This window comes from Phyllostomus hastatus, unplaced genomic scaffold, assembly GCF_019186645.2.
Source record: "Phyllostomus hastatus isolate PE091 unplaced genomic scaffold, TTU_PhHast_1.1 phas_contig_150, whole genome shotgun sequence".
Lineage (NCBI taxonomy): Eukaryota > Metazoa > Chordata > Mammalia > Chiroptera > Phyllostomidae > Phyllostomus > Phyllostomus hastatus.
In genome coordinates, this window is record NW_025333611.1 from 24,383,274 (window position 1) to 24,399,666 (window position 16,393).

General features: G+C 44.3%; 1 protein-coding gene across 1 annotated transcript in view; it reads right to left on the reverse strand.

The window, feature by feature from the left end:
* Nucleotides 1-317: 317 nt before the first annotated feature.
* Nucleotides 318-16,393, reverse strand: part of KCTD16 (potassium channel tetramerization domain containing 16) — a 221,336-nt gene continuing 205,260 nt past the window's right edge. The window contains exon 3 of the mRNA XM_045829272.1: nucleotides 318-9,298. Coding sequence (XP_045685228.1) covers nucleotides 8,844-9,298 — 455 coding nt within the window. The 3' untranslated portion in view covers nucleotides 318-8,843. The remainder of the gene's footprint in view (nucleotides 9,299-16,393) is intronic.

The window sequence follows — 16,393 nt, forward strand, 5'->3', positions numbered from 1 at the left end:
GCACTTTTGTTTGGTTTTGTATCAATAGATGTTAAACCAAAGTATTTTAATCATAGTTTCTGTACCATAAATAAATTCATACACTCCTAGTTAAAGAGAATTTTGGAAAATATAACTATATTAAACTATCTAGAAAACCAAATATAAATCATCATCATTTGTCAAACTCAAAATTCCAAAGTTACAAACTATGAGATTCATTTATGTATGTATACATAAGTATAGCTATAGCTATATACATTTGGATGTACAAATATATATACACATATACACAAAATTTTCTACATGAACACACATAGGCAACACACATGCACACACACACACACACACGCCTCTCGTGCACACTCACATATCTCAGTGCCGCCTCTTTTCTGCAGCTGTCTCTCATGTTCCCAACTTAGCACAGTGGTGACAAGATGCTGGGAGCAGCCAGTCACACCTGGATTCCTGACCTGTCTTGAACAAAGCCCACGACTGCTTAAAAAGCCAAAAGATGACAATGGCAGATACATTCTTGTACACACACACACACACACACACACAGAGGCACATCTGCCTACTTCACTTCTCATGAAATTTGCCCCAGTAACATGGAAATGGCACCATGAGTGGTGGCAGGTGCAGTCCTCCTGGGGGGAAGCTATCTGGCCGCTTTGGGTTTCACAGGGTATCAGTGCTCACCAGCTGCCTGGTCTACCATATTGCTGCCCCTCGATCAGCCTTGTGCCATAAAGTACAGTTTGTGCTAGGTAAAAGTACCCCTCCAAGTCTGCCTTTCCTTTGTTTCCTGGGGAGATGCCTGCTATCGGAGTTTGCCATTGAAAATAGTCAATAATGTTCAGGAGGGTGTCAGTCTGGATTCTTCCTCACTGCCTTTTGCATGGAGTAGAGGAAATGAGAAATGCGGCGGGAAAAGGTTATGATGCGATGTGGTTAAGCCATCAGCCTTTGGGTGGCTTAACCCAGAGGATAAACTGGACCTGCCACTGTGGAATTATGTGCCCCTTTCCCTATCCTTTACCTCACCTGCAAAAGGGGATGAGAACAGGGCCCATTTCACTGGGTCAGACAGTGCTAGGGCATATGAAGCACTTAGTGGAGTTTCCAGTACATAATAGTAATTCCTTAATATACATTATTTATAACCATATTTAAACTATAAGTCTAGAATGTTGATCAGAACTACATAAGGAAATAATGTCAGTCTAGATTTAGGCAATCTGAATTCAAGTTCTATATCCCAAGTTTGATTCTCTAGCAGAATCTCACCGTGGTGACCTGCAGGATCAAATGCATGCAGCAAATACCTGCTGAATCGATGAATGAACAGATGAATAAATTTATGCTAACCAGCTCCCTGGGTCCTCAGTTTCCCCTGTATGCAATGGGGATAGAATGTGCCAGCCTTTATTCTATTACTGGGAGGTTGAGATGATAAATTAAAAGAAAAATGTCAAATTATTTAAGACACAAATATGTTTTGTGTCCTAATAAAGTCAGTACATACACATGACATAAGGCTAAGTAGCCAGGATCTGTGCTTAGACTTTTTGTATCTTTGAAGACGAGGGCATGGGGTCACCTGTGTGAGTCAGAGGATCATGTTTTCCAAGATCAAAGGGTTATCGCTAGTGAGGGGCTAAGCTTAAACGAAGTCCACAATGAGCAGTCAAAGGCAATGAAATCACTGGCATCTTCTAACCCTAGTTGCTCCCTTTTATCCGTTTCATTTCTGAGAGCACCTTCTGTTTGCCATTAATCAGGTTCAAAACATCTCTGAAAGGGTCAGGTGAACTGAGAGTGCTCCCGTTGTGCTTCGTAACAAACACATTTAGCTGTTAGAAGGTTTCTGTCTTCACTGAGTTATCATTTTTCAGAAGCAGAAAGAGACTGAAGCAGAACACTGAGACCTAGACCACAGGCCTGCCCATCACCACCGCAGCCCGGGAAAAAGGGATGCATTTCTCCCTCTAAATCTCCCTCTAAATTACACCTGTACAAAGAGATAGTTGTATTTAATGTCAGGTAAACCCTGGACAGCTTTAAGGTGGTACCAATGATTAATTATTCTTCTTCTATTTCTTCCTATCTCTTGATCCAAAGGCCTTTGTCTACATGGTAAGAATGCCTTGAAAAATTTGAGCCAACCCTTACTTAACTCAGGTTTCTCAACCTCAGTCCTATTGACATGTGGGGCTGGATAATCCTTCACTGTGGGGCTCCCCTGTGCACCGTAGGGTGTTTAACAGCAGCCCTGGTCTTTTTTCATGCAATGCCTGTAACACCTCTCACATCACAACAATCAAAACTGTCCCCGGGCATTGCCAAATGTCCCGTGGGATGCAAAATCAACCCCCCGTGACAGTCACCACCTTAAATGCACATAACCCACCGAATCAGAGACAGCATCCAGTGACATTGTTCCAGTCTCTCACACACAGCCGCAAACCACTGACCACTGCCTGCAGCTGAGAGAAACTACAGATGCCCCATGTGAATCCTCAATTTGTTTTAGCTTTCAAAACATTCCTTTTCTCTTTCTTGTTCCTTTCTTTTCATTTTTTGAGGAAGTCACCACTAGTTCACTATACAAATGAAAATAAGTTTGACTTTTACCCAGAAACCTGTTTGAATTTCACATCAGGAGATCAGCTTTACTCAACATTCTCAAGGACCAACACCCTCAGTAGCTACTGCTGTGCTGAGGTAAAAACTGTGAAACTTTGTAACTCAAGACTGTCTCCACCGGCCTTAGCCAATGACTGACTCACCACAAACCTAAAAACTGCATGTGTGTGTACATGCACACTTATGTGCTCACATGCTCACCCATGAGTGCAATTACAAAGCAAACCTTCTCCACTACTAGTGCATCAACCCTGCTTCCACATGTGATGGATGGAGTCCACACTCGCAGGGAGACAGTCGGGAGTAATGTTGGTTTTTATTGTCCAAATGCAGGCGAATTACCTTAAAGGTCAATGCCAAGAATAAACTGACAAGACGGAAGAGGCTGCAGGAGAAAGGAGACTTACTAAATCCTCCAGTTGGCCCGAGGTGCTGAATAGCAGGACAATCACCGCCCCTGTCCCCAAACCAACCCCTTGATAGTTGCTGGGCCAGGGCACATTTCCCTTCGCCTTTGCAAAGTCAATCAAGAAGGACAGTTAAGGAACCAAAAATTCTTTAGCCAATAAACAACATAATTTGTTCACAAACAAGAGGAACATGTTTTTAAAAGGTTATAAAGCTGGGGCAGTAAAGGGATCCCCCTTGGGAAGTAGAACAGGGAAGGCAAGCAGAATCAAACCCCACAGTTTTAGAAATCGTGGCCAAGTAATCTGAACTAGTGGCTCAAGCTCATTGGTTTCATTAACCATTGTCCACCTTCCTTGGGCAGTAGCGGTACCTAAATATTCATTGACAATCTCGACAAACGTGAATGTAAGCCATTCGTTCTCTATTTCTTACAGGGTGAGGGAAAGTGGTGCCTCCCCAGTTATTGTTATGGGGGCAGAATGAGCCAGACCACTGAAGCCCTCCAAAAGGCTTCTGTCCAAACAGTCAGGGTAGGGCCATCTCCCCCCGTCAGAGAGACTAGAAAGTTACAGAACTCCGTGCCATCATACACGGAATATGACCACTAGTTTAAAGTCACTCTTTATTTCTCTTTTTATATTTAGTCTCCCTCCAGGGTTTGCTTGAAGTTTTTAGTTAATGTTGGGGATCAGGGTCTTCAACTCTCTGAGAGCTCCATAGTCCTGTGTGAGTCAAATTGGACAAACATAGCACTTCAAAGCATTTTACCGGTGAAACACAGCTAAATCCACTGATCATCGTATAGTGCTATCAGTGACACGTGCATATGTTCATAATGGACCCACCTCACGGGTCCTCACACAGGGTAGAATTAGAGATCACTCTCCAGCTCCTGACTCCCACTGCCTAGGGGCCTGGAGATGAGCTCTCCTTCTCTCCTTGGGTGAGTTCATTGTTTTTATTGCCTGTTGGGCATCATTAGGATACATCTCACTCAGAGATGTGCTCCCCTCTACCCAGGGGCAGAACTATTTATACAGGCTTTTAGTTCAGTAAAAATAAATAAATAAGCAAAAGGTACAAGCACATGCAAAATGGACAAGAGGTTATGGATGACGGACAGAAGGACAAAACGATCTCGGAAACTCACTCTGCCCTAGCCCTGGGGTGGGCTTCTTTGGGCCTTTTCTCTTAGCAGGCAATGCACGCTCTGCTGTATTTGTAGTGGAAAGGAAGTGCCACTAGCAAGTGAGAGACAAGCTGACCCCTGTGTAGTCTCTAAAATAGCAGAGTTTCCTGAAGTAAGGTCCACAGACCACCCCATCCAAATTATTAAGAATACTAGCCCCAAATGCAGATTCCTTGGCCCTACTTGATGTTTCTGAAGACTCTCAGGGGTTAGATGTAGGAATTTTTAACAAGTGCCACACGTGACTTTTGGGCACACCAAGGGTTGAAAAACACTGCCAAACAGTTTGCGATGGAGGTCACTGAAGAAAGAACCTCCATGCTGATGTATATAGCAAAGTGACAAAAACAGACGTTTAAGACAAATACTTTCTGTGGTCACATTGAGACACTGTGATTATTAAAGTTTAAGACTCTATTCTTTCAGTAGAGGTGGAGAGTAATAACCACTTCATCGAGAACCAGAATGATGAAAGCAATATAAATCAGACTCATTCCAGCAGGTTTCATCCGGTCTAACTTCTCTGCAGACATTAATCACTGTGTCATCCTACACAAACGACACCTAACTTGATGTTAATTTGGAACACAGGATGCTCATTCTGATTCTTCCTCTAGTGCAGTATTTTGACAACATAGAAGAAAATAAAAAAAGAATTGAAACAGTGGGCCATTGAGATTGCAAGATACCACCAATATCAAGACATTAGAGAGAGAAATGGTCCATGCTGCACCTGTAACTCAGCATGTAAATTGGGGGAAAAAAACCACATTTATCTTCCAGAGTGTCACTGGGGGGAAAAAATAACTGTCTTCATTTTTCCTTTGAAAATTGCTATGTCAGGCGAAGGTGACAAAGAATTCCACCTGAGAGTTCACAAAGAGTCTCAGTAATTCTAGTAAAGATCACCTAGCAGGCCAAGGTTAGTCAGATTCCACAGCTTGACATCTTCCAGGGCACAGCAGAAATACCAGGGTTCAAGTGCCCTGGGTTAATTCACTGTGGAAACCACAGAGTGGGAAGGTGGAAACTGTAGTGAAGGAAAATGTATGAGAATCAAAGTTTGGCTCCCGTTCATGGGAGCTGGAATCAAGTAATTTTGCAAAACATCATATATGCCTTTGATTTTCTCACTGGAGAATGTTTTGCTTGGCATAGACAAAGGATAATCAGAGAGGAATTGAAAACCCAGAAAAGCAAAAGTATTCCAGAAGCTCAAGCAGTGGCAACTCAGAGGACCCGGAATGAACGACACACATCTGTGCCTACGGGGGAAGGTGCCTCAGAACCAAACAAGGCCAACTGAAAAGTGAAAACCCCATGTTGACTCCCCTTTAATAAATATGCACCCCCCAAATGAACTGGTTCGGGGTAAACATAGCTAGGGAGGAAGAAAGAGTGAGGGGAACACTTAGGGTTTGTGCATCGTTCCCCTTTTATTTTAATTTGCCACGCATGCACTTCCAGCAAGATAATGGTGCCTACAATTACAAAGGATAACATCACTGTGCACTTTGGAAGCCATGTCACTTTGCCGTTTTATGCCCACATATCAGTGCAGTTTTTTCCTAGCGGGGGAGGGGGAGGGAGAGCACACACTACCACAGGATCTCACGGTTTGCTCTCCTGTCTTCCCCTTTTTCTGATGAACACAGGTCACTCCCTTCTTGATGGGGCTTAGGAGGACTTTATACATATATGTGTCTGCCTTCAGGAGAACCACACACATGTAGGGGACAACCTCCTCAAGTTCACCTTATTTTAGACAGCAGGGTTTCCTAGGAGGCAACCCAGGCTGGGTCTCTGCACGAGTGACTCCTCATTTACTCGACCTACTGGATGCTATTCATTTCTTCATATCAGCAACTTACGGCCCTTGTCATAACCAGTATTCAAGAAGGGAGCCACCGATACTGTTCTGTCCAGAATTGAGCTAAAAGTTCTCAAAAGAATTTTAAGTTCAGGGAAACAGGCCTGAATCACAGTGACTACCAGTGACTACCGCTAGAGAATTTAATCCATAACTCCCTTGCTCAGAACTCATTTTCCACATCGCAGGCTACATACACATCACTTCTTAACAATTCCACTCAAACTCGGTCTGAAGGTGGCCGCTTACTCGGTGTCTCCTCAGAGTTTTCCTCCTGACCAGACCTACGTCCATCTCTACAGCAGCAGCCAAGCAAATGAGCATCCTGTGGTCTTAGGTGTTTGGTCTACGTGGGGTGAGTGACAGAGCCGGATGATGATGTTTTGTTTTAAACAGCTTTTCTGCCCTAGTTGGGTTCACTGAGGGTACAGAGTGCCTATGCAGAAAACAGTCATGACAGGTCAAGGGACAGAAAAAACGCCATGACAATTTCTTTGATGCATTTGATTTCCTATTTAAAGTATGTAGTCAAAGCAGTGGGCCGACTCCTGTCACATTAGTTCTCCACTTCCTACAAGGGTATCTTCATCTCCATGCCATTCAAGTCGGGTCTGAAATTGGAGGAGGCTGGGACCTTGGTCATTTGGGTAAGCCCAACTCTGACAGCACTTCTAGGAGGGTCACAAGAGTCATTTGACCAAAGTAAATTTGAGGGTATTTTCATCAAATTCAACTTTTTCTTGACCTACTAAGTTCTTTGATTCTTTGCAGGATCCTTTATTATGAGTAGGATGGTATTTTGATGTGTTGTTAGGAAGCATTGAAAACAATGAAGACATATTGGTAAGCTTTGCAAAACTATGTTGCAGTTAAGAGCAAATATCTGCTAATATATTAATGCATAAAAGAAAAACCACTTAAACTCATAAATCATTATTCTCTTGACAACTCAACTCTCCAATACACCTTCTTTTTCACTTAAGTAAAACTTTACACTCTATTCAAACCATCATGACAAGGAAACACTGGCTGAGTCTGTTGCACAGGTGTAAAGGCAAGAATTACAAAAATTCAGAAAGAGAGGCCTGTGCTAATGGGCACTCATAATAGGAATCAAGACTCTTACATAATAAAAAGGCATCAATAAAAGATTTCCAAAGGAAGCAATTGGTCATTATTTCCCCCCTACAGACATCATCCAGTTGCCTTTATTACCTGTGATACATACACAGACATACAAACACACCATTTAAAATATTAGGAGTACTTGGCACAAAAATAATGTTGACCAATTATTTTTCAGTTCCCACTGAAATGCATGAGGAATGCTAAAAATAAAACCTGGTCTCTTAATCTTCATTTACCACAAGTCCATGGAAAAGCTATTGGTGCATTAATAGACTCAGAGTCACATGGCTGGATGGCTATTAACAGTTTATTTTTGGCTGTGTCTATAAAGGTCAAGGATGCAATCACAAAAGATAATTTAGAAAGTCAAAACCTCAGTTTTGGAGCTCCAGATATCTGGTTGGGTTGTTTAGACACGAGAGCATGTTTAGACATGACAGCCAGTCCTCGTATGGACACAGCCAAGTCCCAGAATCCCAGCGCAAACACAGCTGTCTACAGGAAAGCAGCAATGTCATACTGCAGTTGTGCAAACTTACGAGTGATCATTCGGAGGCGTGAAGAATACAATTCCCTCTTAAAGAAGCAAAAGGCTGGACCCTGATTCAAGTGTGAACTGTGTGGTGTTCTTGTTTCCACAGTTACATGGGAGTGCAGAGAATTTAATGTGGACTGTGTGGGAAGGCCACAGCGGGAACTACACCGGGTAAGGAAGGCCATTGAGTAGGGGGTTTTGTGGATAGGAATGTTTGTTTAATACAAAAAGTGTTTGACTACCTCTTCTCACTCTCTCTGATTGCAGAGAAAGAGCAACTTAGTAAAATGGGGCCTGAGGGTGTTAATTTTGAAATAAAACGATTTCTGGAGGATGAGGGTTATTTGATGCTAGAAAGTGTTGCCAAGAGAGGCTGGGAAATCTTCCCAGAAGGGTTTTAAGGAAAGAGCAGAGGCTCCTCTGGGTGCGGGGCTCCGAGACAGTGCCTGCTGGGAGCAGGGCACCCTGTCAGCCGTCTGGGCCCTGGGCTCCTGTGCGCTGTGTGTGCGTTTACATACTTCTTTATACTTGCGTTGCGCAAACCCTCAGGCATACAGAGTCCACAGAAACTGTCACGTCATAGATTGGACTGAGAAGCCATACAAATCTGCCATCCCCCCTCCCCATTAAGAAATGGAAAAGGAAAATGAAAACAATCCAACATATGCCATTAGGCCAGATATCTTTCTACCACGCTCCCATTCAAGGGAGGGAGGTAGGAGATGAGAGAAAAGCCAGTCTGGGATAAATGACTCCCAAGAACCCTCAGCTACTCTCCTGGAGCTGGTTCTCATTACGTGTAAGGTACTCAGCACATGGGACCAAGTTAACAAACAAACAAACAAATAAACGAGCCAAAAAAGGTTTTCTTACACTTTCACGTCTGGAAAGAAATCTACCCTGTGAAGTTACGTGTTAAGGTGAATCAGGTAAATAGGCAGTAGTATATCAGTGGGCATTGTGTTCTAACAAATGTGTATTGTCAGTTGTTGTTTTTCTTTGCAAATGTGAATTTCCTTTAGGACGTTGACTTCCCAAATGCTTACACGGTTTATATATCCTCCCACCCCCCAAGCCCTGCCCTATAGATGGTACTTCCTTAACAGTTCAGATTGCCAAGGATGTTTTCTCTCGGGGAACCGGTCTGGAATTTTGATCTTGAGGAAATCCTGGATGCATTTCTCCAGCTCTTCCTCAATTGAGAGCTTCTCCTTGACAGCTTTTTTTTTGCTGCTCATGTTCGACTCCCTGGAGCCCGAAGTCAGAGTCCGGAGCAGATCGCTCTTCCGCCGCAACTCGGACTGTTGGATCAGCTGCACGGGGCCCTTCTTGATGGGGCGGTCCAGAGTCTGGATGTTGGTCTGGCGAGTCACGGGCCCACAGATGACCGTCTCCTGGGGAGAGCTGGCCTCAGACTGGCTGTCACAGCTGGAGGTGGAGAGGTCATTGCAGGACGTGCCACTCTCCCCTTCTTTGTCCCCCTTGCCGTTCTTGCAGCAGCAATCACAATGGGAGGATGACCACCTGGAAGGCTCACCTGCAAGGAAGCACAGGGTCCGAGAGATTAATGCCCAGAGTAGCAGCATAGCACCTGACCATACACAAACACTGGAGCACTCCAAACCATGTCTTTAGAAGAAGTGGTGTGGCACTCAGAATGGGGGTCAGCAGGGGCACCCAGAAGCCAAGACCATGGTGGGGAGGGGGTTAATAATGGTGTGCTAAGTAAGAGGAGATAGAGTATAATGCTTACACCCACAGCACTGGAATAAGATAGCCTGGGAGGGAGGATACTCAGCCACCATTCACTAACCTGCTTATACTGGCAGACCCCTTAAATTCTCAAAGCTTCTGTTTCCTAATCTGTGAGATGAGGATGATGATTTTCCTACTACTTGGGGCTGTAGGGAAGATTTGATAAGTCAAATGAAGCTCTGAATGAAGCATATGGTACACAGTAAGCACTCAATAAATGCCAGCTGGCTTTACTGTGGCTGATGCCAACCCCTAATTCCAAGTTCTATGTGTCAGTAGTCAGGTCCAACAGGGCAGTCTACACAAGCGGAGTGACAGCTGACAGGCAGGGAGGACTCACGCTGGGCCAGGCCCCGTGTAAGCTCTGTGCACCCGCCACTCATCAGGCCCTCATGACAATGCTATGAACTCAGTAGCTCCACACAAGGAAACTAAGACCCCCCAGAGCTGGGACTCAAATACAGATCTCCCAAATGCCATATCTGAGGCAATTAACCATTTCTCATCAATTTGTCTATCTACAAAATTCCTGCTTCTCCTTCAAAACAATATTCAACGTTTAACTTTAAATGAAGTTCTTGTTTACATCTCCTGATAAATATTTGCCATTTTCTCCTCTGAATTATGGTTTTTATTTTGTAAGTGTCTCTATTATTACACATATCACATTCTTTAGAATTCTTTTTTACCTTCTGCATCTCAGCTCCTACATCATGAGCTCTATGAGGTGGGCATACAGTTCATTGTTCTAACCCCAAGGAACACTGTAGAAATTCAATAAAAGACTATCCACATGACTTTTGAATGCCTGGAGCTAGCCATACCTGAAGCTGGTCCTACCTGGACTTTTCATTTAAGCCAGTGTGAGATCTTGTCTCCCTATTCCCCCAAGTTTTGACTCCAGCACTGAATTCCATGATTTGGAGGCAGTCGTTTTTTCCAATACACAGTTCGTGGCTCCCTGAACTAGAAAATCTACGATTATGGTGCAAAGCAATTTCCTAAATATGTCAGTCACCACTCCCAGCCATGCATTCTGAACAGCCACAGTCTTCTTGGAGTCATGCACCTGAAACTATCCGCTAATCATACATTAGGCACTGGGTACATCATATAGCTCACTGCACTTATGCCATAAAAATAAAGAGAAACAAAGGCCTTTTACGATGGTAATATTGGGGACAAGGATAATGTAGTATCTTTATGTTTTACAGGAGACCCAATTTTAATGTGCACTATATCTTATTCTCATAAATAATGGGTTACTTTATAATAAGATTCCACTTCACTGCCATTTTCAAATATGGCCAAAGCAGAGGAAACCTAGAATGGAAACTATAAGGAAAGTTATGCCCTGTCTTCTGGTACAATGCCTGTCTTCTACATAACTAAATGATTTAACTATTTATAGCAACGTATCTTGATACAGTTTTCCAGAGGGAGTAAAACACAAAAGTGCCCATAAATCACAACTCTAAGAGTATCTCTAATGTGAACTCTCTTTTTCAAAACACTTTTTAAAATGTGGTAATCATGGTATTATATACCCATTAAATGAAATGCGACAATCCAATTAGGCAAAAGGAATCACCACGGCACTAATGTCCTAGTTATCCTGGGCTATTACAAATAAATGTCTATGCAACAGAGACTATTGCACTGGCACCAGCTGGTGACAAGAGTAACATGCTGGAAAATGGCTGCTGTCTGCCAGCCCTGATTTTTTTTTTAATCTTCACTCAAGGATATTTTTTATTGGTTTTACAGAGAGGGGGTGCAGAGAGAGAGAAAGTGAGAGAGAGAGAGAGAGAGAGAGAAAGAGAGAGAGAGAGAGAGAGAGAGAGAGAGAGAGAGAGAGAGAGAGAGAGAGAGAGAGAGAAAGAGAGGTGTGAGAAACATTGCTCAGTTGCCTTTTGTACACATCCCAACTGGAGATCAAACCCACAACCTTGGCATGTGCCCTGACCAGGAATCGAACCCATGACCTTTTGATGTGCAGGACAGCACTCAAACCAACTGAATCACCTGGGTTGCCAGAGTAACCCAGTTGCTGAGGAGGTCATTTTTCTCCTTCAGGAGACTCTGTCTCTGCCTCTCCAAACCAGGCCATCCCCATACTATTACTCAATGGAGAAATGGCTTTAAGCATTTGGGACAAGAAAAAGTAATCACATTGATCCAGGGTTGCTCTCATTTGATCCTTTTTGAGAAAAGTTCAGAAACTGAACTTAACTGTAAAAAACAAAGAAAGAGAGGCAAGCCAGTAGGGAGGAGAAGAAATATATGCTGTGACATGCATGCTTACAAGAAGACAAAACTAAGTAGACATTAAACTGCTGAACCAATAGCAATGCAACCCCTGGGTTTTTCGGCCCAAGAGATACCTTCCTCGTGGTGCCATCATTCCAGCTGTGGACTCTGGAGGGAGACCAGGAGCTTTGCTAAAAGCCACCTGACAACACAAACACTATCGTGGGAGGGAGCCCCGGGTGTTCGCGTGGAAGACTGCACGCAAGCCTCCAGGGTGCGTCCAAGCCGAGGACCTGGCTCAGGTGCAGCTGCTCCCTCCCTCGGCTGCTGAGATGACCCTGGGTTTAAATGCCAGCTGGATTCCTCCAGCTTCCAGACACAAGCAAGTATCACTTTCCACTTCTTCTAGGCGCTCTCACGATTAAAGGGAAATTGAACAACTTAATTTTAGTGAAGCCTGTTATATTACCACATGCTTCAATATTTTATGAGAACATTTGAATGTTTTACCACTTTGGCAAGATAATTCATAAGATGGCTCCTGAAGTCTATATATTATGTTGAAGTCCAGGCAGAGGATGGGGATTAATACAGTCCCGCTGGAGGTGCTGTGTGACGAGTCAGAGTGAAATCTGGAAACACGCAAAGCGAGAAGCTAACCACTCCCTTCTGTTCTGGAAGCACTGCCTGTCTGACCACCACCTTTCCCACAGAGGTGTGTGACCAGAGCACAGAAGTGACACACAGGCGGGGGCTGGGAGCTTTTGCCCCGACAGTCCCACCGACAGGTGCACACCTGTCGGGGAAAGGGTGGAAATTGCAACGGACTTTGGCTCCCAGTTTGTTGAGGTTTCAATACTGACTATAATAACTCTCTCCACTTGAGGAGAAAATAGGATACAGTTGATTAGCCAGAAATGGGGAGAACACCATTTCATTCCAAAACAAGTCTGATTTATTGATATATAAAAAGCAAAACATTTACTGCCGTTGGGGGTTTATTAATCAGTTGCTCATCAAAGGGACCAATTACTCAACCTTATTTTAAAATAAACTACTGCTGAATTTGTTGGCTATTATATCACTTTTGGTATCTGGTACATAATAGAGGTTTGCTGACTGTCTGATACATGCATGAATGAATGAATGAATGAATGAGCCAAACACATATGCTGAACTGCATCGAGTGGATAACACACCAGGGCAGACTTCAAGCTCCAGAGTTAGGACTCACAATGTGTCAGCTTGGGTAAATCACTTTACCACTCTGTGCCTCAGTTTCCACATCTGAAAAATAAGATAGGTAGTAGCTTCCCCATAGGAGTTTTAGGAATACTAAATGAGACAGTTAATGCAAAGGTGTTTCCTGGTTTGTGGTACCCAGTAAGCATCCCATTCATTCATACCTATCTGTTCTACCATAAGCCAAACAAATCAGGAGTTTGTCAGAGATGATTGTTGTGTTTCCATAACCAACTCTTAGGTGTGGTTGGAGCATCATGTGTCAGGAAAATGCGTACTGGGCATTTAGCGATGTCTGCATTTGGTGTGGGAGTGGGAATACCCACAGCAGGGGCAGTGTCTAGCACACTGTGAGACCAGCGGACAGTTTCAGAGGGAAGGTTCCTTTGCAGTACAGAGCTCATGATTTCACAAATGGATGAGTCTTCCAAAGTAGAAATTTACTTGAAGACACATCAATTGAATTTAAACCCAGAGCTGAGAGGCATTTGTAGTTTGGACTAAATGGGGAGGGGGGCAGGAAACCCAATTGTGCCACATCCTTAAAACCCAAATCTTCAACATTTTACATCTTGGAAAAACTGAGAACCAATCAAGCAAACCGCATGACTGGACTCGGCCCCTCTCCACCACACCCCCAACTGTAGAAGTCCTTGCTGATAAAGAAACAATAAAAGAAGAAAGGCTACAGAATATTTCTACCCTATGAAAAATTCAAACCGAGCTGAGTGAAACATGACTTTGCAAACTCACCAAGTGCTTATGCATTTTTAAAAGAGGCAGCTCTGCTCTCTCCCCGCACTTCAAACTCTCCACCTGCTAATGCTGGGGAACACAGTGCACACCACTTACAGCGAAGCTGGGGGACTACCTCCCCCTGTCCTCGCCATCAGTGATGCAGGAGCCGGCCCGTCTGGGAGTGTGGTGGCCGGATTTAATTTATTGGGGCTGCTAAAAGACTTTCTTAGTATCTCGGCAGAAAGTCAATAATGGCCAAATCGACGTTTTTATAATTCTGCTAACCTTGGAAGAGATGTGGCAGAGTTTAGATTGGGAGTAGGCAGGTGTGCAAGCTTCTGAGAAAAATGCACCTTCGAGCTTGACAACTGTCATTTCTCGCTTCTGGTTGACCTTTTCCCCTTGCGGACATCTGGCCTTGGATGGGCTGGGCGGGGGCTCCTCACTAACAGGGGCAATTGTGGGTGAGTCTGAGACAGGGAAACCACCCTGGCACCAGCCCAGGCCAGCCAGGAAACAGATCCTCTGCCTGGTACCTTAACAGGGAGAAACTGCCCTAAGGAATCAGTTACATAGATATTGGAGGAGTGAAATGCAAAAAGGTGACCCTGAAGAGACAGAGACAGTGATGGCAGGAGACAGCTCCCACCCTGAGGGCTGGGGAGACTGAAGCTTGCAAGAGGTATCCTTTGGAGGCTGGACCCATGCGAGCGAGGTGGGCACGCTGCCTGCTGGAGTCGCTATCTCTGAACGGGTCTGACTCTAAGGATGACAGAATACAACAAAATTGGGAACTGGGGCTCACTGCTTCTGGGGCAGATGAAAGCTGGGTTGGAGCTGGGTTGAGCAGAGAGCAGACAAGGAGTCCTCCTCCAGTACCTGCTGTGGCCAAAAGCTAACAGGAAGTCACCGGGACAGATGACAAGTGTGGAGAGCTGAATCCCACCCCAGCCACACAGTAGACAGCACTGGGTTTGGAGCTCAGCGACGGCAGCTTATTCACAGCCACACTCATCCTGCCTGAGATGCAAAGAACAAGCAAGACGCAGCTTCTGACCTGCCAACTCGTGCTCCAGTGGAGTCAGGAAATAGGAAGGAAAGAAAACCGTCACCTCACTCCTGCCCCACTGCCCTTTTTTATACCTGCGGGTTTTGCATTTGTTCTTCCTTCTGCCAACAACACTTATTCTTACCATCTTCACCTGATTAGCTCCTCTTTTTTTGTTCTCAAGAGCTGAGCTTCACATCACTTTCTCAGAGAGGCCTTACCTACCTCCAACCCAGTCCCAACCTCTAGCCCACGTCCTCCCCAACACTCCCACATGCACTCATGGTTTATTGGTTTATTTATTCGGTGTCTATTGTTTCCCACGCCAATCTATAAGGCCCATGTCTGTGCCCTTCTGAATTCTAGTGCATACTCCGGGGCACACACAGGTCAGGGGTCCAGGGCACAAGGTAGTTCCTGCAGGACCGATGAACGGGAGATCAAACAGATTATGAGAACAGACAATGACTTTTTTGTTTATTTAGAGTGTGTGTGAAAGATAGTGACCCACTCACTGGGGGAAAAAAGAATTAGAAGATCTGACATGCAAATGTCATGGGAATGGAAAATACTTCAGCACATCACTAGACATTTAATATGCATGTGACAAAAACATGCTGACTGGCAGAGATACGGACAAAAGCCACGGGCCTACCCAAAATGGAGAAACAGCACGTGTGTATGTGTATGTATCATGTGTATGTATGTGCACATATACACACACATACCGGGTGGGACAAACGCAAGTTAACAGCTGTGAGTATGCAACAGTTTGTTCTTGTACTATTACTTATTAACTGCTGTGTTACTTTCCATATAAACAACTGTGAGCCTTCTTTTGCCCACCCTGTGTCTATATATATAGATATATCTAGATACATGTATTTTTTCATCGATCCTCATTCATGATCATTTACTAATAAGTGTAAAAATTCCTACAGGCATTATACAACTTAAGTAAAAATTAAACCTCCTAACCATTCAACCCCTGGTCTCTGCTCCCACAGTTTCTCCACTGTGGTCGTCCCCAGACACGCCTTCTAACTCGGGATCTCACCTGTGGAGTTGCTCCTGACATACGGCAACACAGTGCTTTGCACACAAGGCCAAGAACTGTGAACTCTGACTTCCTGGCTGACTGCCTTGCTCTTTTAAGTGTTTCTTGATGACATGTTTATGTCATTTTCCAGGCCCTTTTTGCCCTTTTCTTGCTTTCTTCCACTTCATTGTATTTCCTCATCTTAGTCTCAACGTTCTTCAGCCAAGATCACATGTGATTGCTCCTGTTCAACAGCTCTCATTTGCCTATTTTACAGGGAAGTTCTGCGGCCCGTCTCTTTTCCTGCCCCGGCCTTTCCATCTTGGCCACGCCCCTTTCCCCAGTTCTTCACCCATCTCTCACAAACAAGAAGGGGTCCCCCAAACAACAACTCCCCTACAACTTCTCTTCATCAGTATCTAAGGGTCTTTTGTCTCTTGGAACAAAAAGTGCATGAAATTACTAACATACCCTTCTCTCCCTTCAGAAAACGGCCCTCTCGACTCCACGTTGTCCGGAAGGGTCTGCCTAGCGTGGTGCCACGCCGAGCCACAGGAAGA